Source organism: Nothobranchius furzeri, chromosome 3 (genome assembly GCF_043380555.1).
Source record: "Nothobranchius furzeri strain GRZ-AD chromosome 3, NfurGRZ-RIMD1, whole genome shotgun sequence".
NCBI classification, from domain to species: domain Eukaryota; kingdom Metazoa; phylum Chordata; class Actinopteri; order Cyprinodontiformes; family Nothobranchiidae; genus Nothobranchius; species Nothobranchius furzeri.
In genome coordinates this window covers 80,921,045-80,948,009 of record NC_091743.1, presented here as the reverse complement: position 1 = coordinate 80,948,009, position 26,965 = coordinate 80,921,045, and the positions used below count along the sequence as shown (strand labels likewise).

The 26,965-nt window shown below is 42.2% G+C and overlaps 1 protein-coding gene across 2 annotated transcripts; it reads left to right on the top strand.

Moving 5' to 3' along the window:
• Window positions 1-357: 357 nt before the first annotated feature.
• runx1 (RUNX family transcription factor 1) lies at window positions 358-26,641 on the top strand. Of its 2 annotated transcripts, none has more exons than XM_054737442.2 (8): window positions 358-621; window positions 8,276-8,427; window positions 8,490-8,600; window positions 11,687-11,843; window positions 19,559-19,663; window positions 20,647-20,856; window positions 25,187-25,333; window positions 25,445-26,641. In XM_054737442.2, exons 1-8 carry the CDS (start codon window positions 534-536, stop codon window positions 25,990-25,992), a joined length of 1,518 nt encoding a protein of 505 aa, XP_054593417.1. In that variant the 5' UTR covers window positions 358-533; the 3' UTR covers window positions 25,993-26,641. The 2 variants fall into 2 exon arrangements, with proteins under 2 accessions (XP_054593417.1, XP_015813302.1); XM_015957816.3 differs by lacking the exon at window positions 358-621 and adding an exon at window positions 5,758-5,931.
• The last annotated feature ends 324 nt before the right edge of the window (window positions 26,642-26,965 follow it).

The following is a 26,965-nucleotide window of genomic DNA, read 5'->3' as shown; positions in this document are numbered from 1 at the left end:
ATGTTTTGTTTTATTGTAATGTCAAAATAGTTTGAAATAAAGATAGTGACAGAAAAGAAGTGAGGCTAAGAGAAAAAATGGAGAAAATCATTTGAGTAGCTAAATTAAATTAGCAGGTTTAAAGAGCCTGAGGGCAAAGTGGAGCTCCGTCCCCTGTGGCTACGCTTTAGAGAAGGGAGGCATGAATTAAGCTTGACTGGCTCTTTCCCTCCTCCCCTTCCTCGCACTTTATACTCCACGGTCTTTCTGGTTTTTACTAATATGAGGGGTGAGGTAAAAGGACACAAAACGAGTGGGTGAGGAGATGAGAGGGAGGGTATAAAAGCAGGTTGTGAAGGTGAGGACCAGCTGAAACGAATCTGTTCGCTTTTGCAGCTTTGTTACTAATCAATTTTTTTCCTGGAATTTTAGAAGATAAAACGTTTTTTTTTTTAATAATTGTTCAGTTAATGCCTTTGCTGTTTATTTTTGTTTGCTAGTTGTTGTTCGTGGTGTTGGGAGGTCACGGCTGTGTCTGCACCCAGGATTCCACTATGAACCCTGGGGTTTTCACCAGTACTGGCCCCCTGTCCTGGGCCGTGTACCTGATGAGGAAAGGGCAGACGGGCACCGGACTCTTCGGTAAAGCTTGCTTTTTTTTTTTTTTGCACCTTCTAGTCTTTACCATCACACATCACGTTTTTAACTAAATCAAATACTCAATGAAAAGCATGTCATATTCCACTTGTTGGTATTTTGTCTGATCTCGAGTTTCACATCACAGATATCTGGTAGTTTAAAGGTCTGCCCAGATGCGGGTTTATCCAGTAGTTGGGTGTATAAGCAAAAGTAAGAGCATTGCTGGTGTTTTGTTGTCCTTGGTAGAGTTTTATGGGTCATAGTGTTTTCTCAGGGCTGTCATGGGTGATCGCTTATCATGATGGATTCAGTTAGCATGGGTATTGCATAAGCCTGTTACTGGTTCCTAAAAACCAGTGGTTCCAATGGTCCATGTATTAAATGCATCATGTATTGTGTGCGATTACCTCTACGATGGTTGTCCTATCATTAAATTAAACTTACAATCTCTTGACGCATTTTGTTTCAGACTATCCTGGGGGCAGGATCATCCATCCATCCATCTGTCTGTCCATTTATCCATCCATCCATCCATCCATCATCTACATCTTACAGATTTGGGGTATCAAACTAGTTGTGTGTCAGGCTGGATCCGAAACCTTTAGAGGTGCCACATGCTCTGTTATTTCCACTCAAAGCAGCTGTTTTAGTAAACATTTGAACATTTTCAATATGATGCTCCATGTGTGCTCACACCCTACAACCAGTGTCAGAAACTGTCTCTGGGCATGCGTATTGAGACCTAGCTGTAGCGGTAGGCCTCCAAGCATCTTGTTTTTGTGCTAAGTGCTTTTTCTAGGGTTTTTCTGCCAAAGCAGATCCAACAAAACACCAGGGAATACGTTTGTCCTGAACCAGTGCAAACATTCCCTTTGATATGAAACGTTTTATTTGTTAAAGAGCAGTCTGTAAATACTTGTGAAAGGGACATATCATGCAGAAGTCCCATTTGGCTTCCATGTAGGTCTCTGCTGACTCTATGGCTGTTTTTACAGGACCAGAGCGTTTGTAAAACGGGATTTGCCGCGGCTCCCTGAGGAGGATACAGGTCGTTTATAAGATCAGACCATGGCGGTAATGTGGCGCAATCGTGGCAATTTTATAAAAGATTAGATGATGGCAGCATAAAGGGTGTATGGAGCGGTCCGCACACTTCCGTTTATCTTGGACATAACTTGCTTTTTATTGCGATTGAAGCCGTGATCGTTACTTTTTTTTAACAAGCAGCTCCCAAAGGTGTCTGTCCCCATCAGTCCCTGTGCAGTCTCTGGTGATCTGAGCTTCAGCTCTAACAGAGAGGCTCATGGAGCGCTGCGGCGCTCCAGTTTGCCATCTCAGCTGATTTTGTTCAAAAAGCAAACCTTATTGCCTGGGTTTACTTTCATTTTCAATAAATTTGCCAGCCGGAACTCAGCAGTAACTCCCCACGTCATCATGACACCTGCCTCTGTTGCGCCAGGGCGCATACGACAGACCATTACCGCAGTATTACTACCAAGCGAGGCGGAATGAATGCCGCAAAATTCGCGCAACGCCATGCCGGCATGTCTGTCTTATGAAAAAGGCTTATAAAATATAATAAATTTACACCACCACCACCACCCCTTACCTCACTGGTCCACACTTAGGGAGGCTTCCATTCTGGGCAAGGTGGAACAGCGGCTCTTCTTGAAGCCCCTCCCGTATATCAGAGCTCCTCACTTCATAGCAGCCATTCATGGATGGGTGGGCGTGGCCAGCAATCACTTATTTGCATTAATGTGACAGAGCTCTGACATGATTAATTATGGGAGTTACTGTAATTGTCATGAATAAAGCTATTTTATTTGAGATCAAGGACTAAAATATTGGCCAAGGATGCTTTCCGCAATTTTTGAATGATTAAGAGACGTAAATGCCAAACCAGCTTGGATGTCTTCCATGTTACCAAGTTAGAACCCCACCCCTTATCAAGCGATGAAAATGCTGTTGAACTTCTGCTAGGACCGTTCCTACCTGCACCATCACAGAGAACATTACGCTAAGTTGGTACCTAAAGATCCAATAGATATTTAGCTGTATGATAAAGCTCACAAGCCATAGCGCTCAATACCCATAAAGCAAGAGGAATCTTAAGGAATTTAAGGTCAACAACGTGTAGAAATTTTGACTTTGGAACTAAAATAAAAGAGTTTTGAAAAAAAGATCTTGAAGAAAAATGTCACACTTTGTGTCCAAGGTTGTAGCGGAAGTGGTTGACGTCTGAAAATCCTACCAGTGGCAAAACAAAGACAACAGAGAGTCTATTCATGACAGCATCAGAGCAAGCCCTTAGCTGAAGAGCAACAGCAGATAGGACCATGGAGACAATTCAGAGATGACCCTGAGACAGTCCAGCAGATAATAGCAGGATGTAAGATGTAGGCAATGGGACACCATAACCGAGTGGCTAGAACAGTGTAAAGGAAAATCTGAGTCTAATCTGGGTTAAAGGTTCTATAGTCAGAGTGGGATTCTCCACCATGAGTGGATCCAGTCTGACAAACAGGCAATGGCTAACCAAGTGGAAATCATGGTGGTCTACAATCTGCAGAATAAGTGGCGGTGAAAGATTCGGAGAACCCAAGTGACTAGAACATCGGGGTAAAAGACATGAGAAGATGCAGAAACACCAAAGGATGAGAGAAGAACTAGAGGTTGTGGAGCGTTAGGACCTGAGTAGGACCAGAGGTCATTAGAGCACTTAGAGTTGTGACCACCCAAACTAGCACCTGTGGAACTCTCAAGTTTTACCCGACACAAATGCATTACGTGATCTGTAAGCGGCGCCGTCACTCCACCCACACACATCACACACTGTGGGTGGGGCACCAGGTGCCCACCCTCACTCGAACACCTTTAGTGACAAAGCGGATTGCCACCCTTGTCCCACAGTCGTTGATGGGATGAGCCACAAAATTAAATTAAGGGCACCATGTGACCAGTCTGTGGGCCAGTGGCGGTGATGCTGAACATTCAGCTCAGTCGGATGGGTTTTGACAGACTCTGAACCCAGAAACAGCAGCAGGCAGAACCAATCACTCAGCTCCCTAGCCAATCAGTGACTGTTGGGAAATGCAATCCAACTGAACCAAACCCATCCGAGTAAAGCTGAGTGTTGCTGCTGGAAAGGTGCATTTAGAAGGTCCCTCAAGCTCTCAGGCCTGCGGTGAAGGACTCTTGTGGAAGAAGTTCATCTATTGATGTAAATCCTGATTGATATCTGGAGGATCATTGGAGAGGAGGAGGATGAAAGCTCAGGTTACAGGTCAGTCTGTGGGAAATGCTGGATGAGTGAAACCTAACTCTTCTCCTTGTTCCTTTCTCATCACAAGTCTGTTTCTTTACCTACATGATTATGTAGCTCGCAGCGTCTGTTCTGTTTAGATCTGTGAGGAAGTCAGAAAGGATGAGATGAACAACAGAGGAATATATCAGAATAACATTCTGTCACTTTTTCTTTTCTTTACTGGTTAGAAAATAATCACAGATTTTCTGCAGATAACCAAGAAAAGTGTAGATTCTGGTGACGAGGAACCGAACGATTTCCAAAAGGATATGTCCAACTCAAGTCACGATGAGAGATGAGGTGTTTACATTTTAAACCCCCCCCCCCCCCCCCCCCCCCACACACACACACACACACACACTTGGCTATGAGGAGCTAGAAGCAGAGGCAAAGTGGCCTTTAACTAAATGTCCTCTGACAGCATTTGGATGTGACATAAATTACTGTTAAAATTCATTTTTAAAAATAGCTTTTTCTGATTCCATCCAGATGTTTTACTAGCTCTGTGATTCACACTGTTCTAGTCTGTTTTCAAACCAGTATGAGTCACTCTTGTTTTTATTTTTCTGCATTTTGGTTCAACACTTTCATGAAGTTTAAATGCGTAACAGAAATTTTGTGACTGTATATTTTGCTTCCTCTTGGACTCCCTTGAAAATGATTTTTAATCTCAAAAAGACCTTCCTGTTAAATGAAGAATAAATAAATACAATAAAATAAATAAGCAGGTTCTAAACAGTGTGATGGGGAGATTTGTAAATAACAAGATATAGGGAGGCTAAGTCTCCTCCCTTTCCGGGTGGCTCATGGGTCCCCGGAAGAACGAAAAAATGAATGTGAGTCAACGGGGCTAAAAACGCTGTGGCTACACTGTAGCTCATCGGTGTAAAGCGCTTTGGAGTCCTCTTAATCTGAAAGGCGCTATGGAAGTGCGGGCCATTTCTCATCATTTAACTGATTAGCACGGAGTTGAAGTGTAATAAACACCTGGAGCATCCTAAATCTTTTATGATTTAAATAAATTATTTAAATTGTTTGTTAACTGATGTTAGAATAATGTAATTTAAAAACTATAGAAACAACTTATTTAGCTCTTTGACTTTCAGAAGTTCCTTGAATTAGATCCCTTACTGCCCTCTACTGTTTATATGATGTAATGTGTGTGTGTGTGTGTGTGTGTGTGTGTGTGTGTGTGTGTGTGTGTGTGTGTGTGTGTGTGTGTGTGTGTGTGTGTGTGTGTGTGTGTGTGTGTGTGTGTGTGTGCGTGTGTGATTGAGCGAGAGAGCGAGAGAGAGAGAGAGAGAGCGAGAGAGAGAGAGAGCGAGAGAGAGAGAGAGAGAGAGAGAGAGAGAGAGAGAGAGAGAGAGAGAGAGAGAGAGAGAGTTTATCAGTACAAACATAATTTTGTCTGAATTCAGACTCTTTTTACACACATCCGGGTGTTTTATACTCATGACTGAATTGTGTTTTCTCAGTTTACGCTCCTCCGATAAACCGCGCCTACTTTCGGACGGACGCGGCTCTGATTGGTTCGTTCTCCATTTGCTGCGCTGCTATTGGCTGACAGCGGTTCCACACAGCAGGCTATGTAAATCCGGACGCGTGCCGGTAAAAGCTGAGCCTGTGTGTGTGACAGATAGGCCATTGATCCAGCCGGGAGTAGGATTAGCGGAACACTTACACACCTGACCTTGTTAGAGGAAAACTAGCTTTAGGTTTTCAGCAGCGCGGTTCCCATTCCTCTTCCTGTCTGTCGCTTCTCCTTTCACTTCCTCCTTGGGTGAGACGTCCCAGAGAGCGTGGGGGACTCGCCTGCTGCAGGTGTCTGCAGCTCTGACTCACTCGCGTCCGGAGCAGGACTTCTTGGTTTTTCTTTCTGTGGAGAGAAACTCGGACAGTTTTGGCTCAGAGACCAGAGCTGTGGGAGGTCTGAGGAGGAGACCTGGGCTTCTTGTTGGTGTCGCACAGAGGCGCAGAAATGGTGTTTCTGTGGGACGCAAAGTACGGTAGGCCCTCCAATTTACTCCCGAGGAAAGCTGAATCCTAATAAAAGTTACAGCTCTGTCAGAATAAATATAAAAATATATTATAGGCCACTTTAAAAACTATATTTCAATGTATTATGCCTAAATATGGTTCCATTCTCATTTATCTCTTCAACATGTGAAGTATTTCTCACATTTTTATTTCTTTTTTATTAAAAAATATCCTGTGTTCAATTTCTGGAGACTAAAAACTATCCTGCTGTAAACAAGATTGTTGTAAAAAAAAAAAAAAACAAACAAACAAAAAAACAATTTGAAAATCTATTGAAATTATAATATTGTAACTAAAATCAATCAATCAATCAATCAAAGCTTTATTTATAAAATAAGTAAATCTCATCGGTCTGATGAATAGATTTGCTTAAAACTGGTCCAGTGGGCAGGGTGGATGTGAACCACCAGCTGTTCCAGGTCCGAACCGTACAGTTCACTACTAAGAGGCAGTCAGATGGATCTGTGTGGAGGTGAACAATTTACATAACATTTTAGACACAAAGAGCTCTGATTTCAACCTCCTGAAACTCTGCTCAATGCTGACATTTTGTTATTAACCGTCCTGGCTTCAGTTTTAAATGTTTAATTTTTTTATCGTTTTGATTTCATACAAAACAAACTTGTAATTGAAAACTTTTTGCATTTAATCCAATTAGTTTTCTGTATTATTATTTTTTATTTTCTACAATTTGATTATTCTGTGATTCTTTAAATTGTTTATTTGTTGTAATTAGATTATATTTCCTCAGCCTGCCAACGGAATGCAATAAAAACAGTCTTATCACCATCAGGCACATTTATGAGATGTGTTCAACACTAATGTAGCTGCACCAAAAAATAAAAAAACTAAATCAAATTTGAATGTGACCAGAATCGGCCAATATTTAACGTGTTAAGAAAGTGTGATTATAAAATTCTCTTCCATGTATTTTTATCCGTAATGAACAATTACAAAGCAGTAAAAATAATAATAAATACATTTTTAAAAAAGTAAGAAAACAGCATGTTTGAATTCCTCGTAGTTAATCACTAATTAAAACTTTCAATATAAGTAATCGGGTATAAATCTGAGATCTAAGATAAAAAGTATCTTGTGAATTAATTTTTTTAAGGATTCTAGACCTGCAGGAACAGAACTGGTGACTAGTGCAACTATGTAGTTATTCATGCTGCAACGATTTATTCTTCATCAAATAAGAAACGACAAAATTTCTGTTCCCCAACCAACTGAAAACCCACCCCAGCAGCAGGATGTTACAGGCATTTCAGCAGATTTGAAACTAAAAGTGAAAATAAAGTGTGTTTTTTTTTTAGTCTCACAGACTTTACTTATGCAGAATAAAACGGGAATTGCAGGGTTTTGTTTGGCTGCGGGATGAATCTGTTTCTCGCATTTTTTTCTGCTAGATACAAACCACCTGAAGCGGAATTATTTAGGATGTGATTTCTCGTTTGTTTGTTTAGCCGTTTTGCTGCTTTGAGGATTTTTCTGTTTCCCACCAGGCACCGTCTGGTTTCTACTGGTCACCAACCCCTGCCAGAGCAGCCTCATACGTTCTCAGGGCTGAGCCTCTCTGGGGAATTCAGAACGTTTGCAAACAACTGAAGACTTTTTGGAAACTCACAAACACAAAAAGTGTCACCAACACTTGCCGACCAGTCAGACACTGGCTTTGGTGCAAAGCTAAAAACCAAAGGTGGCCTAGGTCAGATGGCCGTTCACCATCATTAACATGTAAAACAGCATAATAAAAACTACTGAAGTCCTCTCGCTGCTTTTGGTTTTGGTTCCACCCGTGGAGCGTCCGTGGCCTCCATCGAGGCGTCCCGTCTCCGGCCAGTCACCAACAGCTGCATCCTTCATCCCCGCAGGTTCAGTTCCTGCGTTTAATGGATGATAATTACACTACAGGCAGGAACTGTCCTCAGATGAACTTATTGATAGTATATCACTTTTCACAATCTATCTGTGGGGAGTCTGAACAAACGGGAACGACTTTAGTTTAATCGTTACGCTGTCTGGTGTGTCATCCATCTCTGACTCGCGTCCCGACTCGCTGCATTCGCATTCCATATTTGAGACTTCCTGTTTATTTCCTAAGAGGAAAGTGAAACGGATAAATGTAGCATTTTTCTACACTGACCAGGAGTCGGATTGGTTCTGTTAACCAGGAAGTATCAGTAAAAGGAGAGATTAGCCTTGCATACTAAGAGCTGATGGGTTTTCTTCCCCACTGATCACATTACAACAATAAGACTTATTAAAACAGATAATTAAAAAAATATCCTTTTTTCCCTCTTTGTCTAATAGATCCAGCTCCTGGCCGGCGTTACACTCCCACCTCCACCTCGCTCGCCACGGGAGGGAAAATGGCCGAGGCACTGCCCCTGGGGGCACAGGAGGCCAGTGGGGGGGGCGCTCTGATGGGCAAGCTGCGCCTCTCAGACCACGGCATGGCAGAGGTAAAACCACACCGCTCCGATAACCGCTCCGCTCAGGAAGTGACGGGATGCTTTGTTACCAGGTGATCTCGGACCATTCAGGAGAGCTGGTGAAGACCGACAGTCCCAACTTCCTGTGCTCCGTGCTCCCCTCCCACTGGAGGTGCAACAAGACTCTGCCCATCGCTTTCAAGGTGAGTTTCATCACTAAAGAAAATATGTCTTTAATATAAACGTGGGATGAAGATCAAATTAGTATACTTCAGTAAAAAAGTTAAAAGTACAACAAAACAAATAATAGAGTGTATTACAATACATATAATAGTATTCTATTCATGCTTTTATTTGTGAAACTGTCAAATTATTTATTATTTTTGGTGGCCGTACGTAAACGGCTCAGTACTTATGGGTACAAAGGGCCTTGCCCTCGTAACTAAAGTACCCAATATGTACTGCCATAAGTACCCTGATGTAAGAGGTGTAACTGACTTTAGATCTAATTTCTCACACACACACACACATTTCTGCCATTCCTCAAGTTTTTATTTTTTTTTTATTAAAAATTCATCAATATAACAAATAAAACCTCTGCTCACCCTGAGACTTCCATCATAAAGACCAGCCAGTTGGATCAATAAAACCAACATTTCCCACTGGAGAAAGACAGGAAACCAGTGAGTTAATACCTGCATTTGCTTGGGCCGGGTCAGAACCACCTGAGACTCTGGTTTTAACCTAAACTATCATTTCACTGATCAAATTAAAATCTTAAACATGTTCTAAGCTCTGTTCCAGCGCCGCTTCTGTCGGTACGCCCCAGAGCAGCTGTGGCTACAGCGTAGCTCATCAGCACCGGTGTGTGAATGAGTGTGTGTTGTAAAGCACCTTAAGGGCTTCTAAGACTCTAGAGGGCGCTGTATGAATATAGGCATCTCACCTAAGCATAGCCGGTGTGTGATGTGAACATTTGATTTCTCAATAGCCTGTAAGTAATTCCCATCCAGGTAACAATATTTATCACTATGTTCAACCTTTTTCTGTAAAATCAATGCATACTTTAGAAAACAACCAGGTGGGAAAAGACTTATTAATTGTTCTGGTCGTCAAATACAACAAACTTATACTAAACTTCTCCCAATTCCCAGGAATGTTGTTCTGCTATACTCATTAAACGTGTACGTCACCGACAGCGGACCCCTTCCCCTCAGCTCACCGCAGCGTTATTCCTCTTAATCTCATCATTGTCTCTTGTTCACTGTAAAAGTCCCAAAACTTGAAAAAACTAGTTTTGTGAGATTAAATCAAATATTAATACATCCTTTAAGGCAGCTAGCATCGACAGGGTAATATACAACACCCCCAAATAAACAGTGGAGTAAAATATCAAAAAAAAGATGTTGTAATATCGCCGTGTGATGCTTTTTGTTGTGTCACAGAGGCTCGCCTTGCAGGACTTTAAAGTCTTTTTCTACAGCAAAAATCAATCATCAGATTTACTCATCTGCAGTGTTTTTAAAACGCAGTCTGATGATTCACTGGTTTCTTTTGTATTCCCTTGTGTGTGTGTGTGTGTGTGTGTGTGTGTGTGTGTGTGTGTGTGTGTGTGTGTGTGTGTGTGTGTGTGTGTGTGTGTGTGTGTGTGTGTGTGTGTGTGTGGGGGGGGGGATGGCTTTCCTGTTCTGAAACAAAATGCATTTCTGAAAAAGCAGCACTAGTTGCAGAAGACACACACACACACACACACACACACACACACACACACACACACACACACACACACACACACACACACACACACACACACGGAGAGAAAGAGAGAGACAGCAGATTGATTTATTGAGTTTTATGCATTAGTCTTTTACGCGTGTGTGTGTGTGTGTGTGTGTGTGTGTGTGTGTGTGTGTGTGTGTGTGTGTGTGTGTGTGTGTGTGTGTGTGTGTGTGTGTGTTTGGTCCACAATGCATCGTTGTGGAGTGTCATGAGTGGATGTCATTGCCTCTCACAGATAATGGACGATATGCACACATAAATAAAAATTTCATGTTCAAACAATAACAACCAGACATCATGCAAAAAGACGATGCATGTTTCTTTTTCGCCCAATGAGTTAATGCTGTTTTACCAAAGAGGGCCTTTTAAAGCATCATCCCTTTTGATACTCTGAGGTGTACCTCTGGTTAATCCCTGTGTTACTACAAGGTTTAATCCCAGAGTACCTATATGTTTCTATGGTTAGCTTAGAAGGCTTAAGGCTCCAGGACACCATCCATAGTTCCTTGGCTCGTGGGATTGTGACTTAAGGAGGAGGTTTGGAGAAATGGTGGGAGTATAGGAGTGTTTTGCACTTTAAAAACCAGCCTCAAAAAGGCCTCACCAACTGCCACACAGGCAAGAACTGCCTTGCTCATTTGCACACTGATTGTTTTGGGGGATATATGTGTTAACCCTTTGATGCATAATGGTCACTACAGTGGACAGGTACTCAAAATTGTTATTTATTTGTTTTTGCTATTAAGCACAGCTGTTGAAGACTTTATTGCATTGGAGCCCCTCCATTTGTACTTCAGTAAGCCAAGCCAACATATTTCATGCTCAGAATGCACACTGTCCACTGAGGTGGACATGTAATAAGTTATTAATAAATTATAAAATTTTACAAACGATATTTGTTGAAATTTGTTTCATTCACACCTAAAGACGAATGAAAAAAATTGTTAAAAAAATCATGTTCGAAGATTTCATAATTCATGCATCAAAGGGTTAATATGAAAATTAGTGTCTCTGAGTCTATATAATCAGTAGGTATTGAAATAGAGAACATGCTCCCTCAATGCATCTAGTTACATTTTATACTAAAGCAAATATCTAAAGGAAGCTTCAGGAATTGTAAAATAAACAATAGACTTAAACGGGTGTATGCAGACCAGTGATTGTAGAGCACAGACCATAGCAAGTGTGTGAGGGTAATATCTCTTCTTTCAACCTCGGTAAAAAGTGAAGCCATAGTGTCCTGCCGACGGGTCTTGGTACTTTATGTTCTTACAACCAGAGTCTGGGCATACAAGAGTGGCCAGGTTTGGACCCAGTAAGCCTTAGATGAGTTCGAAATGAAAAATAATTTCAGAGTATTTGAATAATCAGAAATTTTCATTCATGAGTTAAATGACAAACAAACTTATGATCAGCCATATTTATACATATAATAGTTGAGAAAATCCATCTTAATAAAAACACATTTAACGACTATTGACTCTTGTATTTTTCTCAACTGGATCACCAGGTGGTTGCTCTGGGTGATATCCCTGATGGTACCATGGTAACGGTCATGGCTGGAAATGATGAGAATTATTCAGCAGAGCTTCGCAATGCCACGGCGGCCATCAAGAACCAAGTGGCCAGATTCAATGACCTGCGCTTTGTGGGTCGCAGTGGAAGAGGTATGTAAAAATGTAGTAATACATGCATACTTAACATTATTGACTAGTATTTATAAAAGTCCATACATGATATACCTGACTAAGGAAAATTGTGGTAATAAACCTCATTAGATCCTTTTGTTTTAAACAAAAGAAAACAGAAAAACTGTAAAACAATCCCTCGGGATCTGCTGATGAGATGTTGGAACTAACTGATCATCAGGATGAGCTCTTGTAAAAACAAGCAGGTGTTTTCTGGTCTGGAGCATACTGGTGTGTGTTAACCTAAGAATAACAGACGTAACAACAGTGTTACTGCCTAGCAATGTGCATCGGGTCATTTATAGAGGCAGTGATTATTTACACATGGAACAAATTCAAAACAACTGATGATCTTTTCAGAAAATTCACCTAAAGGTCCAGAGAAATGTTGTAAAACCCACATTTTCCATCCCAGACTCTACAGGACTCAGGCCTCTAGTTTCTTTTATTAAGACCAACCTCCCAATAAAAGTAATACCAACTTTGGCCAGGCACGCATGACAAGACAATTATGCTAACTTTTCACCCAGTTCTCCCCTCTCTACAAGCTTAGGGACACTCTGATTACTGTAATGGCTCTAAACATAATCTTATCAGATAATCCTGCCGTGTGTGTGGTGTTAAGATCTGGTCTGTTCAGAAAGACGTAGGGCTTGCTCTGATCACAAATCAGGGACATCTAAAATGTTGGATTGTCTTGGCTCGATATCGCAGCATGTCTGTGCCTAAGGATAAACAAGCGTGGATCAGAAAGCATTAGGTCTCAAGAGACTTTGCGAGACTTCCTGTCTGACTGGGGAATGTCCATGAGTGAAATCTGTTCCATGTACAGAGTGTCGTCTTTGCCACGGGACCGACTACAGCACATAGCAGGACCAAAACGGTCTTTTTACCATGACATGTGGGGTCTCTTATGTTTTCAATATTGTCCATCAGTTATATAATCCTGCCGTGTGAACTGGGCTTTCGGCAACTGTAAGCCGACACAAGCAGCTGAGAAACATCAGGGAGAGCTGTAATAGCTGTATTGACAGCTCGGTCTCATGCTGGTTGAAATTTAATAGATGTGTTTTGCACAAGCACTCAACACATGAAGAAGGGGAAGTACAAGTAGAAAAAAAAACATAATTCATTCAACTTCCTTCTAACATTCGGTTTAATGTCTACCTCACTCTGCCTCACACTCCTCTCTCCCCCAGCTCTGTGTTTAACGGACACACTAGACCACAGTTACGCTATATCAGTCATAAGCAAATGTCCCTACTTATCTATTTAAAACACTGATCCTGTACACACAACTCCGCCAACGCTTTCACACACACTAACTCAAGCACATAACAGTGGTACTCATTCACCGGTCAGAGAATATAGGAATATTACTTCATAGGACACACAGCACTGTTGGAATATTAGCAATTAATCATTTGGGTGGTGCTGTTTAAACTGATAAAACTGATAAATAAAATTAGAGTGGTGGTTCATTTATCTTCCTTCCTGTCAAAATAAAAGCAGATGCACAATGTTGACATATTCACTCAAGGTTAGGGTTGGGTCTGATTGATTCTTATGAATAGCAAACTACATTAACGAAGCTCTTATCACGTTTTCCTGTTGAAGACATCTCTGCTCGTCTTCAGAGGAAGTTTTTTTTTACTTTTGACACTAATTCATTAGTTTGATTGGAGCGTTTGTTTCTTTTAGTGTGTGTGGGTGGATGTTAGTGTCAGAGTTGTTCATTAGTTAGTGCTTTATTCACACAGAGACACTAATGAGTTGCGCTGCACTTGCACTGAACACATCAAGGTTGTGGACTTTATTAGCTGTTCTCTCAAGTGGATTCCTTTGTTTAGCTGGAATTTCAGGCAGAAGCTGAATCGGCTAGATTTCTTCAGAAGTTAGTTAATAAAAAAAAAGTCAAACAGGCAAATTCACTGTCAGGTGCAGCACAAATGCAAATTGCTTCTTTATTCTTTCTGTTGCCCGCTTCCTTTCAGAATCAGATTCACAAAACAAAACACTAGTAATTATTTACTGGAACAAACACTCCCATGAAGTGCAGCAGGTCGGAGCAATTAGCACTCTCTAGCATCTGTCCAAGACACAAAGGGAAGACAGAGCTAGCAGCGAAAAACAAATGTTTCTCAGAGTGATCTGCAGATCATAAAGGATAAAAAACAAAGTCACTTCCAACATCAGAAATCCGACTGGAGCTTGATGATCAATTTTGAACTTCAATAGGAAACAAGGACAAACATTTAGACATATAGTCACTCTTTATCTTCACTGTATTAATTGATCAAAACTGAAAAATAATGAAACGCACCTACATGCAGGCATGGATGCACAGACTAGGGATGGGGGTTCCATCACAATAAATCGTCGATAGTTTCTGTGGATGTGAGAGAAATGGTAAATGGCCTGTATTTGATATAGCGCCTTCTAGAGACATGGAACCCCCCAAGGCGCTTTACAACACAATCAGTCATTCACCCATTCACACACACATTCACACACTGGTGGTGATGAGCTACGATGTAGCCACAGCTGTCCTGGGGTGCACTGACAGAGGCGAGGCTGCCGAGCACTGGCGCCACTGGTCCCTCTAACCACCACCAGCAGGCAATGTGGGTTAAGTGTCTTGCCCAAGGACACAACAACAGCGACAGACTGAGCGGGGCTCGAACATGCAACCTTCCGATTACGGGGCGAGCACTTAACTCCTGTGCCACTGTCGCACCGTTGTTTTTAACAATAGGTTGTCTTTTTCTTGTTCTGAACATGCGCTGGTAGATAAAGGATGTTCCCACAGGCAGTCATTTATTTATGGAACAATCGGATTCTCTTCACTGGAAGAGATGATCACTTCAACATTTCCAGATAAACCTGCCCTCTTTCTGTGAATGTAAATGACCAGCAGAAGCTTTAGGATTTCCTTGTTTCTCTTCCCCGAGATGCAAACACCACTGACTCTCAGGAGATTTTAATGGTAAATGTGTGTCACAAACAGTGCAGCTCTTTGAGAATCAGACACTTTTTTTTTTACAGCGGACATAAACACCGGGGGTTTTCCTCTAAATGCAGCAGAACTTTTGATCTAATTAGGACGTAGTCTGCAACAAATGGGGTTGCAGTAGTACCTTTGTGAGCGTTTGGTGAAGATGGACCTAAATATCTATAAAAGCACCAGAGGCAACATAAAAAGTGTTAAAGCTCCTGAACATGTCTGTGGTGGTTTTAATCTAGAGCACAGCTATGGTTAAAATCAACTGAACACAGGTGTGCACATGCGTCTGCAGAACAGCCAACAGCAAATCAAAAGCAGAAGTAAAGTTTGTGAACAAGTAATGCAACAATTAGCATTTGTTGTATTTTATGATTCTTGCATGCCGTGTTTTTCTATCTGTGTGTGCCTCCAGAGGCAGCTCGTTTTCATTCTCACACTTAGTTCCTCTTTTAGACAGCGCTGGTAGTTTTCTCTTTGACAATATGTAACCGCACACGCACACACACACACACACGCGCGCACGCACACACACACACACACACAAATTATCTTTCTTTGAACTGATAATGTGTCAGGAGTAGTTTAAAGAAGTACCTCTGATTTTTGTACCTGATGTGTGTGTGTGTGTGTGTGTGTGTGTGTGTGTGTGTGTGTGTGTGTGTGTGTGTGTGTGTGTGTGTGTGTGTGTGTGTGTGTGTGTGTGTGTGTGTAATCAGCCAGTTTATTGTTAGAATAACACTGACTCCATCTTTCCTCTTGCTCTAGTTGTTGAACTTTATCAAACCAAATCTCCAACTGTAAACAGTTTTTCTGTATTAGATTCTGTTCAAAGTACTCTTGTGTTTAACTGTTTAACTAGAGAGTACATGGTGAATAAAACAGACTACACACAGTATACTTTTAGTAAATGTACCAGTTCTGATGCCCTCTTGTGGCCATCTGTGAAAAGTGACTAAAATATCCTCGTGCTTTGGTCCGGTTGATTCATTTTCCTCAGCACTATAAAAACTATAGGGCTCCATTATCAAACATACAGACCTAAAATAGGTCACCAGTGTTTTAGTTATAACATACACGCACACTTTACAGTCACACGCTCACACACAAGGCGTGTGAGTTTGCATCCAATGCGAAGCTGATGAATTGTTCTAAAAATCGATCTTCATTGATCTTCCTGCTGCTGACCAACTTAGATGCAGATTTCAGTTTCCAACAGGACTTGGCACCTGCACACAGTGTTGAAGCTACCAGTACCTGGTTTAAGGACCGTGGTATCCCTGTTCTGGATTGGCCAGAAAACACGCCTGTCCTTAACCCCATAGAACGTCTATGGGGTAGAGGAAGATGCAATATGCCAGACCCAACAATTCAGAAGAGCTGAAGGCCACTTTCAGAAGCAACATGGGCTCTTATAACACCTGAGCAGTTCCACAGACTGATGGACTCCATGCCACGCCGCATTGCTGCAGTAATCCAGGCTAAAGGAGCTCCAACTAAATACTGAGTGATGTACATGCTCATACTTTTCATCTTCATACTTTTCAGTTTGTCAATATTTCTAAAATTCATTTTTTTCATTGAACTTAATTCATGTTGTAATATTCTGGGGTTTTCATTAGTTGTCAGTTATAATCATGAACATTTGAAATATGTGTGTAATGAATGAATCTAATATACAAGCTTCACTTTCTGAATGGAACTACTGAAACAAATCAACTTTGTCATAATTTTCTATGTTTATGATCAGCACCTTTAATTATGGGTAAAGAATCCATAACAGTCTATATGTCTGGGTTATGTGAGGTAAATGGTCTTTAAAGCGAAAATTCACGAGAGTTCAGTTTTGAGCAGTACGATCTGGTGGTGCAGCACATCAGTACTACAGGTTAGAATAGATGAAAATAGACTTTACTGATACCTCAGTGGGGAAATTCAATTGTTACAGCAGCACAAACACTTACGAGAATAATTTGAAAAAAAAAAAAAAACTTGTTTACGCACATAGGCAGTAAGCTACTATTGTAACCTTCAACCACTAAAAACCACAAATAAAATGAAAGACTTGGGTAACTTGGGTGATATCACTAGAATAGACATTGAGAGAGTGTCACCGTTCAAATTTCTAGACACAAACATATCAAAGAACCTCACATAGACACACAACACCAATTGTCTGATAAAGAAGGCACAACAATGGCTATACTACCTGAGGGCTCTCAGGAAGATCAACCTGCCACAAAAACCGCTGGTGTGGTTTCATCACTGCACCATAGAGAGTGTCCTGACCAACAGCCTCCTGGTGGGGTCCAGCAGCAGCTCTACAGCTGACAGAAAGTCCCTGCAGAGAGTAATCAAAACAGAGAAAACAACAAGCACACACCTGCCTGCCCTGGATGACATCTTCACCACTCGCTGCCTTTGAAAAACGACAAACATCCTGCAGAACACAAACCACCTGCTGACCATCTCTTCAGACTTCTTCTGTCTGTTATGTTTATGTTTATGTATTTAGCAGACGCTTTTGTCCAAAGCGACTTACAAGTGATAATCGGCATGTTGCCCTTGAGGCTAACAACAACAATAACAACAACAACTTGGCATCAATCATGGAGAGGAGGGAACAAGGAGTGGACAGTAGAGGGGGGGACGGGTGCAGGGAGGGGTGCTAGTTAAGAAGATTCTCTGTGAAGAGCAGGGTCTTCAGGAGTTTCTTGAAAATTGAAAAGGAAGCCCCTGTTCTGGTAGTGCTTGGAAGGTCATTCCACATTTGTGGAACGATGCATGAGAAGAGTCTAGATTGTCCTGGGCGTGGTGTAGGCACTGCTAGCCGACGATCCTGTGATGACCGGAGCGGTCGGGCCGAGACGTAAGCCTTTTGCAAGAGGATTCAGGTAGATGGGAGCCGTACCATCTCGGACTTTTCATGCTAGTGTTAGCAATTTGAATTTGATGCGTGCAGCTAGCGGTAGCCAGTGGAGCTCAATGAACAGAGGGGTGACGTGTGCTCTTTTTGGCTGATTGAAGACCAGACGCGCCGCTGCGTTCTGGACCATTTGAAGAGGTCTCACAGTACAGCCTGGAAGACCAGTTAGAAGGGCATTGCAGTAATGGAGGCGGGAGACGACAGTAGATTGCACCAGGAGCTGGGTGGCATGTTGTGTTAGGTATGGTCTTATCTTTCGTATGTTATACAGCGCAAAGCGGCATGAACGAGCAACAGAGGCAACATGATCTTTAAAGGTCAGGTGTTCATCAATCACAACAACCAGATTTCAAACTGCCTTTGAAGGAACCAGAGATAGGAAGTCATTTTGGATTGAGATATTGTGCTGTATGGATGGTTTTGCTGGGATGACAAGTAGTTCAGTTTTAGAGAGGTTGAGTTGGAGATGGTGGGATTTCATCCATTTTGAGATGTCAGAGAGACAGTTTGATATTCGTGCAGAGACAGTGTGGTCGTCTGGTGGAAATGACAGATAGAGCTGGGTGTCGTCTGCATAGCAGTGGTAGGAAAAGCCATGTGATCGAATGATCTCACCCAGTGAGGTGGTGTATATGGCAAAGAGAAGAGGTCCTAGTACTGAGCCCTGGGGGACTCCTGTGGCAATATGGTGCACGGTAGAGCATTGTGCAAGCCAAGATACACTGAATGATCGTCCTGTGAGGTACGATTGAAACCAGATGTGTGCTTTCTCTGTGATGCCCATGGTAGAGAGTGTGGACAAAAGGAAGCCATGGTTTACGGCGTCAAATGCTGCCGATAAGTCGAGCAGGATAAGCACTGAGGATTAGGCAGTCGCTCTAGCTTCTTTTAAGGATTCCGTCACTGCTAACAGAGCAGTTTCAGTGGAGTGGCCCTTTTTGAACCAAATTGGTAAGGGTCAAGCAGACAGTTTTGTGAGAAGTATTCTGTGACCTGCTTGTGAGCTGTTAAAGGATACAGGGCAATAAAAACACACTAACAGGATGTTAGACAGCTTTTATACAAGAGTATCACTGAACTGAATGTTGCTGCTAGGGGGTCTCACTAACAATGATCCTGCTGGACATTAGTGCACTACAGCACCTTTACGTGTAGCTAGTTAACCCTGAAACCTCAACATGTGACTGTTTACATTTCTAATATGTTTATATTTCTGGATGTTGTTTAAACTTGTCTTATGTTTACATTTATACTTTTACACCTTAAACTAGCTGTGTGTGTGTGGAGAGTGTGGATTGCGGATAAAAATGGAGAACCAGATGATTTCTGAGGACATTTTGCACTACGCTAATTTTGCTGCTTCTGCAAATTCCTGCATACATCAGCACTCTGATGTAAATTCCAGCTTTGACCTGGAGATGAAATGTCTTCGTTTTAAGCTGTGACAGAGCCAGGTTCTAGTGCTTATAAATTGTCCACATATTTACACATAGACAATGTAATATATGTTGAAACTGGATCATTTTTGGGCTCCCCCTGGGTGTGACAGTTGAGGGCTTCTGGGGGAGCCCATCACTTTTTCACGGGTGCAGGGCCAACCAATATTTATGTCGATGGGGCCAACCCTGGACACACGAGGAATCACTTTTTAATTCTAACAGACTTACTGAGGACACAAGATTAAGTTCTCCTGAATTTTTTCTGATCTTTAACTGATCCAACCTTTTGGAACCCACCTTTCCCTTTTTTATCTCTTCATTTTTACAGGAAAGAGTTTCACTCTGACAATCACAGTGTTCACCAACCCTCCCCAGGTAGCGACATACCAGCGAGCTATTAAAATCACAGTGGATGGTCCCAGAGAGCCACGACGTGAGTACCTTCCACACATAAATACTGATGTTCTTCAGCAGATAGACTAATTCTGCGATACGTTTCAAATCCAGGTCAGTTCCTCTTTTCAGGGTTGTTTGATTATTTTAGGCCCTTTATTGTACTCATGAATCTGCTGAAAGCACATTGCTTTGCATAGTCTATGAAATTACTTAAAAGCAGACGCTTTGATGCTCCACCTGAGAGTAAATCTGTAAGGCTTGTTATCAGACATCAATTCTGTTTGCTTCACAGTCAGACAGGACACGGTAAAAAAAAAAAAAAAAATCTGTTCATGTGTAGTTTTTGCCGTGCTGCTTTGAAACCACCAAAACCGGTATATCAGTAAATGTTTACCGCCACATGTGTAGCCTCGTATTTTTTAAATTGTCCAACAGTTTAAAAATCCTGCAGTGAACCTACGTGTGGCCGGACCATTTCTAAACTGTCATGCATTTAGGTTTCACCTGGCACGTTACCTTCTGACATATTGTTATTGCACCGTGAATCATTACAAGGGACATTTCTGATGAGGGAGGAGCTACATCTGACTCACAAAGCTTTATTCTTAACTGCAATGAACCTGTTGCAACGGAGTTTCTTTCCTGCGCTGTGATGAAACGCGGGAATTCTTCCAGAATGTTGAAAGCCAGAAGAAATATGAGACGGCGTTAGGTTTGCTTGTGATGAGTAAAACGGGCCAAAAACAGAAGGTGTTCATGATAAAAGGCAATTATGTGATTAGAAGAAATAGGTGAGCCTAGAGGTGAAGGGCGCCCCCACCGTCCCCAGAGGAAGAGACTGAAGTCTGAGAGCTCCGCAGCTCCACATCCAGTGTGACAGACCGCAATCTCGCTGTTCCATTTCCATCTTCCCTAAACCTAATACCAAACCTTTTTAACCCAAAGCTGCTGCTGTATCTCTAATTCAATTACACATCACTCTCCAGTTGAATTTTAAAGGTTTTATTCTCTCTCTCCTAGGTCATCGTCAAAAGTTGGATGAGGTCAAGCCCAGCTCACTGGCCTTCTCTGAGCGGCTAACGGAGCTGGAGCAGCTAAGAAGGAGCTCCATTAGGGTGACCCCCCCTCATCACCACCACCACCACCATCAGCCCCCCGTAAACAGCCGCCAGGCCACAGTTCTGAACGCTGCCACATTTTCCAGCCCCCCACACTCTCATGTATCAGCTGGTAAGAATAAAAAGCGGGAGGATACAAAGACAGTGAATGCAACTAAGATTATTAGTGGGAAAATAATCCGATCAGGGTTCTCAACCTTTATATGTACAAGTCTAATCAGTTTTCTAGAAAAGGTCAAAGGTGAAAAGCTAATTAAATTTTTTGAATGACCTTAAACTTGACCAAAAATGCAATAAATGTTATTGTTTGTCTAATGATTCTAACATTAAAGTCCCACTCTAATAATCGCTTTTAGCTGCTTTTCTCAGTGGTCTTTAAACTAAGATTGTGCTGTTTTAGCCAAAATCACAAAACCTGTGCCGTTTTCTGGTACTGAGTTTCTACATTAGCTCATTAAAAAAGTGCTACTGGGTTGTGGGCGGAGCCACGAACAGGGACACTCTAGTAAGGCTCCCGACTTGCACGCAGGGGACCCGGGTTCAAATCCAGCCTGGGCTAGATTTTTTCAATTTAGTTTAGACAGTTGGACCGAGCTCGCTCGCACATAAGCTGGTCAGAGCGGACAAAGCAGCACCGTGGAGCAGGTGGAGGACACAGTCGGACAGGTGGAGTGAAGGAGGAGCTCGGAGCAGCAGATGGAGCAGGTGGATGACTTCCAAGCAGCAATCCGGACCACTGAGATTATCATCAGGAAATGTGTTTGTTCTTTCTGGGTAAAACATAAACCGTTATCATCCACCGGCTCTGAGCTCCTCCTTCACGCCACCTGCTGGGAGACGCACGGAGGTGACGAGGTGAAACGGTCCCGCCCGCTCTAACGGAAAAGTAATGTTACACGTGTTTGTGCTCCACCCAGTGGGTGTGTGGTGTAACGAAGCCAGTAAGTTTTAGACTGAAGTTCTTCATCTGTTGCTGATTCACAGCGATTGGAATGCAGAAATACTCAGAAATGCAATTTAACACTTAAATTTCTTTAGAAGTGTCCGGTAGCGTAAGAAAAATGCCTCAAGAATATGTAAAAACAGAAAAAAGACAATTTTCAATAGAGTGGGTCTTTGAACAGTGATGTTTGTGTAGTTTTATGAACATTTTTAACTCACTTTAGTCTCTTTGATATTTCAAACTATAAATGGTCTTTGTATTCTCACAAGGATGAGTGAACTAAATTGAATGTGCAATGGGACGGTGTGATAATAAAATCGTTAAGGTAAAGGTTACAGATGGTGGAAATACAAAAACCTACTGCCTGAAGCTTGGTAGGAAAGATTTGGTCATCAGATGAACCAACTGAGTAATTACAGTAGAAAGCAACCTCATGTTGAGTCGTATAATGATGTTAGCATCTCATAGCCTAGCAAGGCAAGAGTGGGCGACGGTGGCACAGGAGTTTAGTGCTCGCCCCGTAATCGGAAGGTTGCAGGTTCGAGCCCAGCTCAGTCTGTCGCTGTCGTCGTGTCCTTGGGCAAGACACTTAACCCACGTTGCCTGCTGGTGGTGGTCGGCGGGACCGGTGGCGCCAGTGCTCGGCAGCCTCGCCTCTGTCAGGGCAGCTGTGGCTACATCATAGCTCACCCCCACCAGTGTGTGAATGTGTGTGTGAATGGGTGAATGACTGATTATGTTGTAAAGCACCTTGGGGGGTTCCAGGACTCTAGAAGGCGCTAGATCAAATACAGGCCATTTACCCTTTAGTTCACTGGGCTAAGCATCTCATACTTCCATTCATAACTTATTAACCTCATGCCGGGACAAATTCAGTTGACCTATGTTTGTATACTTCGAGAACACCACAGTGGTGGGACATAACACCTCTGATAATCACGCCATCAGAAGACACTGGAATCGCTCATGGCGCCCACAGATCTGCATGTGGTTGCCTGGGCCATTATCTTACATGCTAATCGTTTTTCATGTCATGCGTGGAACGACTATAATAGTTCCCGTGATTACTGGAAAGGATACGTACAGTCAGTGAAAGAAAAAACCCACAATGGTCACAGAAATAACTTGAATCTGAGAAAAGTAATAATAAATAATAATAAAAAACTCTTAAATTTAACCAATGAAAGTCAGATATTGCTTTTCAACCATTATTCAACAAAATTGTTTAAAAAAATAAACCCATGGAACAGGCCTGGACAAAGATGATGGTACCCCAAACTTTATATTTAGTTGCACAACCTTTTGAGGCAACCAAACGATTCATGTAACTGTCAATGAGACTTCTACACCTGACAGCAGGTATTTTGGCCCACTCCTCATGAGCAACCTGCTCCAGTTGTGTCCGTTTTGAAGGGTGCCTTTTCCAGCATGTTTCAGCTCCTTTCAAAGGTCCTCAATAGGATAGAGGTCAGGGCTCATTGATAGTCGCTCTAGAATTGTCCATTGTTTCCTCTTAGCCATCTTGGGTGTTTTTAGCTGTGTGTTCTGGGTCATTGTCCTGACCGGCGACTGAGACCAAGCTTTCTGACGATGGCCAGCACATTTCTCTCTAGAATCCCTTGATAGCCTTGAGATTTCATCGTAGCCTGCACAGATGCAGACACCCTGTGCCAGATGCAGCAAAGCAGCCCCAGAACATAACAAAGCCTCCTCCATGTTTCACAGTAGGGATAGTGTTATCTTCTTGATATGCTTCATTTTTCCATCTGTGAACATGAGCAAAAAGTTCAATTTTTGTCTCATCTAGTACAAACAAGAGTTTGGCTGCTTGTGAGCAGGAAAGAAGAAAAAGTAACACAAGTACACCAAGAGTGTCTCCATGCAGTCTCAGGCATTGGATCATTGTCCTAATCAAGACTATTTGTGACTGCAATGGCAGCTTCTGATCTCTACTGTTGCCCTCCTTTCTATGGTTCAACATTTATTGTACTGTAATAGACACCACATCTTTGAATGTAGGAATGAGCCACATTAATCTGGAGCGTTTGCGAGTGTGTGAATTCCCCAACCTTTCCACACGGCTTGCATCATTACTCGTTGTTTGTCCTTGTGGTTGTAGTGAGAGCCATTGTTGTCAGTGTGTGTTTGTGTGCATCTATTGGTGTGTACATGCAAGTGTGTGGGTTGTGGTTGCTGTGGAGACCCAATGTGGAACCAGCAGACAGAATCGGTTCCTCGTTGCCATTCAGTGGTAATGACGTTAAACAAGTACTTATGGTGTGTGTGTGTGTGTGTGTGTGTGTGTGTGTGTGTGTGTGTGTGTGTGTGTGTGTGTGTGTGTGTGTGTGTGTGTGTGTGTGTGTGTGTGTGTGTGTGTGTGTGTGTGTGTGTGTGTGTGTGTGTGTGTGTGTGTGAGCATGTCAAAAAGGAAATGATAGCCTGCTAGCAGAAAGTATACATGTGAAAAAGTTAAACACTTGAAATGAAGAAAAACCCTCCAGTTCAAAGACATGCAGTCCGTTAACCTTAAACCATGTAGATTTTTTGACAATATTTTATCATATATTTGCAGACAATTTGTTTTAGAAAATTAATGTTTTTGTCAAAAAATGGTAAACTGGAACATTTTAAATAACTTGGATGGTGTCAAAGCAGCTTCTTCCTGAAATTCCAAAAACTTCAGAATTAACCTGTGAATCAGAACTTACTTTTTTAATAATTGACAATGTGACGTGTGTGCAAGAAGTTTAAAAGAATAGAAATCAAGGAAAATATTAAAGCTGCTGCCAGTGGCTCATTAAGGTAACGGTAAATTCACTCCACACTCTTAACATCTAACAAGTTTAGGGAGAGAGAGGGTTAAAAGCTTTATAAGTATAAAAAAAAAAGAATCAAAATTTTATTTTGACGCGCACAACACTGGGTTTATGTTTACATCTACCAGCCACTAGGTGGCACTGCTACGGTAAAAGGTCTGCTTGGCAAGGCAAGGCCTGGGCTGTGTAAAATGGCGGACTCGTTAAGTCAAGCAGCTGATTCTGAACCCAGAAGATGTTTTAAAGGTAAACTCTGTTGTAAAATAAACATATTATTAGAAATGAGTCCTTACCCTGCACTATTCGTCACTGGACATGGTGCTGGCTGGTCACTTCACATGTCAGCAGTGAACCAACACCCAGACGGTTTGTTGCACTACCACCTCTAAACACTAGATGTCACTATAGTGTCCGTGTTCCATATTCAACCTTTAAGTCGTGATTTTTGCTATTCATTGCTCCCTCACTTTTATAAATCTTGGGAGAATTTCTTGATTGTTGTCTTACATTTTAAAGCTTGTTATGACCAGTTTTTATCAGTTAGGTCAAATTGCCAGCGCTAAATCTTATTTTCGTTCTATAAACCCCGAGAAGCCAGGCCTGGACTACTGCAGTGACTCGGAGAAGTCCACAAAAGAAAGCTGTTAAATGAACAGCCTATTCTCTGCTTTTGTATCCCCCAGATTCCAGGCAGATGCAGTCATCTCCATCTTGGTCCTATGACCAGTCCTATCCATACCTCGGCCAGTTAACCACGCCCACTGTTCACACAGCCAATCCACTTTCACCTGGCCGCTCCTCACTCAGTGACCTGTCGTCAAGACTCACAGGTAACAACCTCCCGACACACACACACACACACACACACACACACACACACACACACACACACACACAAGATAATTGAGTAATGGTTGTCCCTGACCTTTGCCCTTTCTCAGGTCCTGACCTTACAGCTTTCAGTGACCCCAGGATGACTTTGGAGCGATCTTTTACCTCACTTCCCTCTTTGCCCGACTCCCGTTTCTCCGATCCTCGGGTGCACTACCCCCCTACGGCAGCGGCTTTCTCCTACACCCCATCCCATAATCCTGTGTCTAATGGTGCCCTTGGCATCACCATGGCAACAGCCATGGCAACCACTCCTACAGGGCGGTACCACACATACTTGCCTCCTCCCTACCCAGCAAACACCCCTCACCAAGCTCAGAATGGGCCCTTCCAGTCCACCTCGTCACCGTATCACCTGTACTACTCCACCGCAGCCGGTTCATACCAGTTCTCCATGATGGCCGGAGGAGGCAGCAGCAGCGAATCTCGTACACCACCACGAATCCTGCCTCCATGCAGTAATGCCTCTACAGGCTCCCCCTTTCTGCACCCGTCTCTGCCCAATCAGAATGAAGGGGTGAGTGTAGAGGTGGAATCCAGCCACAGCAGCTCCCCAACAAACATGGCTGCCGCTGAAGCTGTATGGAGACCCTACTGAAGCCTCTGAGGTGGCAGTAGACCATCTGGACATGTAATGGCAGATACTGGAATGGGTGGATGAAAATAAAACCATTATTGGAGACTTCATAACAACTTAAGACCCCCAAGTGAACGGAGAACAACTGAATACCAACAGCATCATTTTCATGTCCACTCATATTACTTTTTTGGGATTACTCTTGGAATAAATGACAAACAAACAAAAATAGTTTTGAGTTTAGCCATTAAAGAAGCACAAATTCAAGAAAAATGACCAAAAAAGTTAAAGACTGGTACAAACTATTTGGAACTCGTCCATTTTGACTTTTGTACAATGGAATCCATTGTTTTCCTCGAACACTGATTTGTTTTGGCAGCTCTCTCACTCTTTTCTGTACTAAAGATATGTTTTAGAGGGGACATTTCTAATTTACTGTTACTGGAACATTATTTTAAGAGTTTTTCCTATAGCATTCGTTTAGCTCAACAGGGAAAATCGCTTTCATTCTGGGATAAACTAATTCTGAATTGGTTTTCCAAGATATAGAAATGAGACTGTGAATGCAAATGTTCTACTGTGTGTGTTTATTGTAGTGACATCAGCCAGACTGAGCTGTTTCGATTCATGTTTTGGAGAATAAAGAGCTCCGTGTCACAAATGAATAAAAGTCTGTGTCTGATGTTTCTGACAATTAGTTTTATAGATGATTCACTATCGAGATCAAATTTGTAGAAAAGTACTTTTATATCAACAATTCCAATTCATAAAATGGAATATATAATACATAGACTCATCACACAAGGAGCCGTTTAATTCAGCTTTTCACTGGTTTAAATTTTAATTATGGCTCTGTGATAATTAGACTCATGAAACAGTTCAGTGTTGTAAAGTCGTGTTTTCCCAGACTGGTCCAGTGGGAAAGATGTAACCAGAACCAGCGCTACGACTGATGCAGCTCACTCCTGAAATCAGGGATGGCATCAGAAGTGTC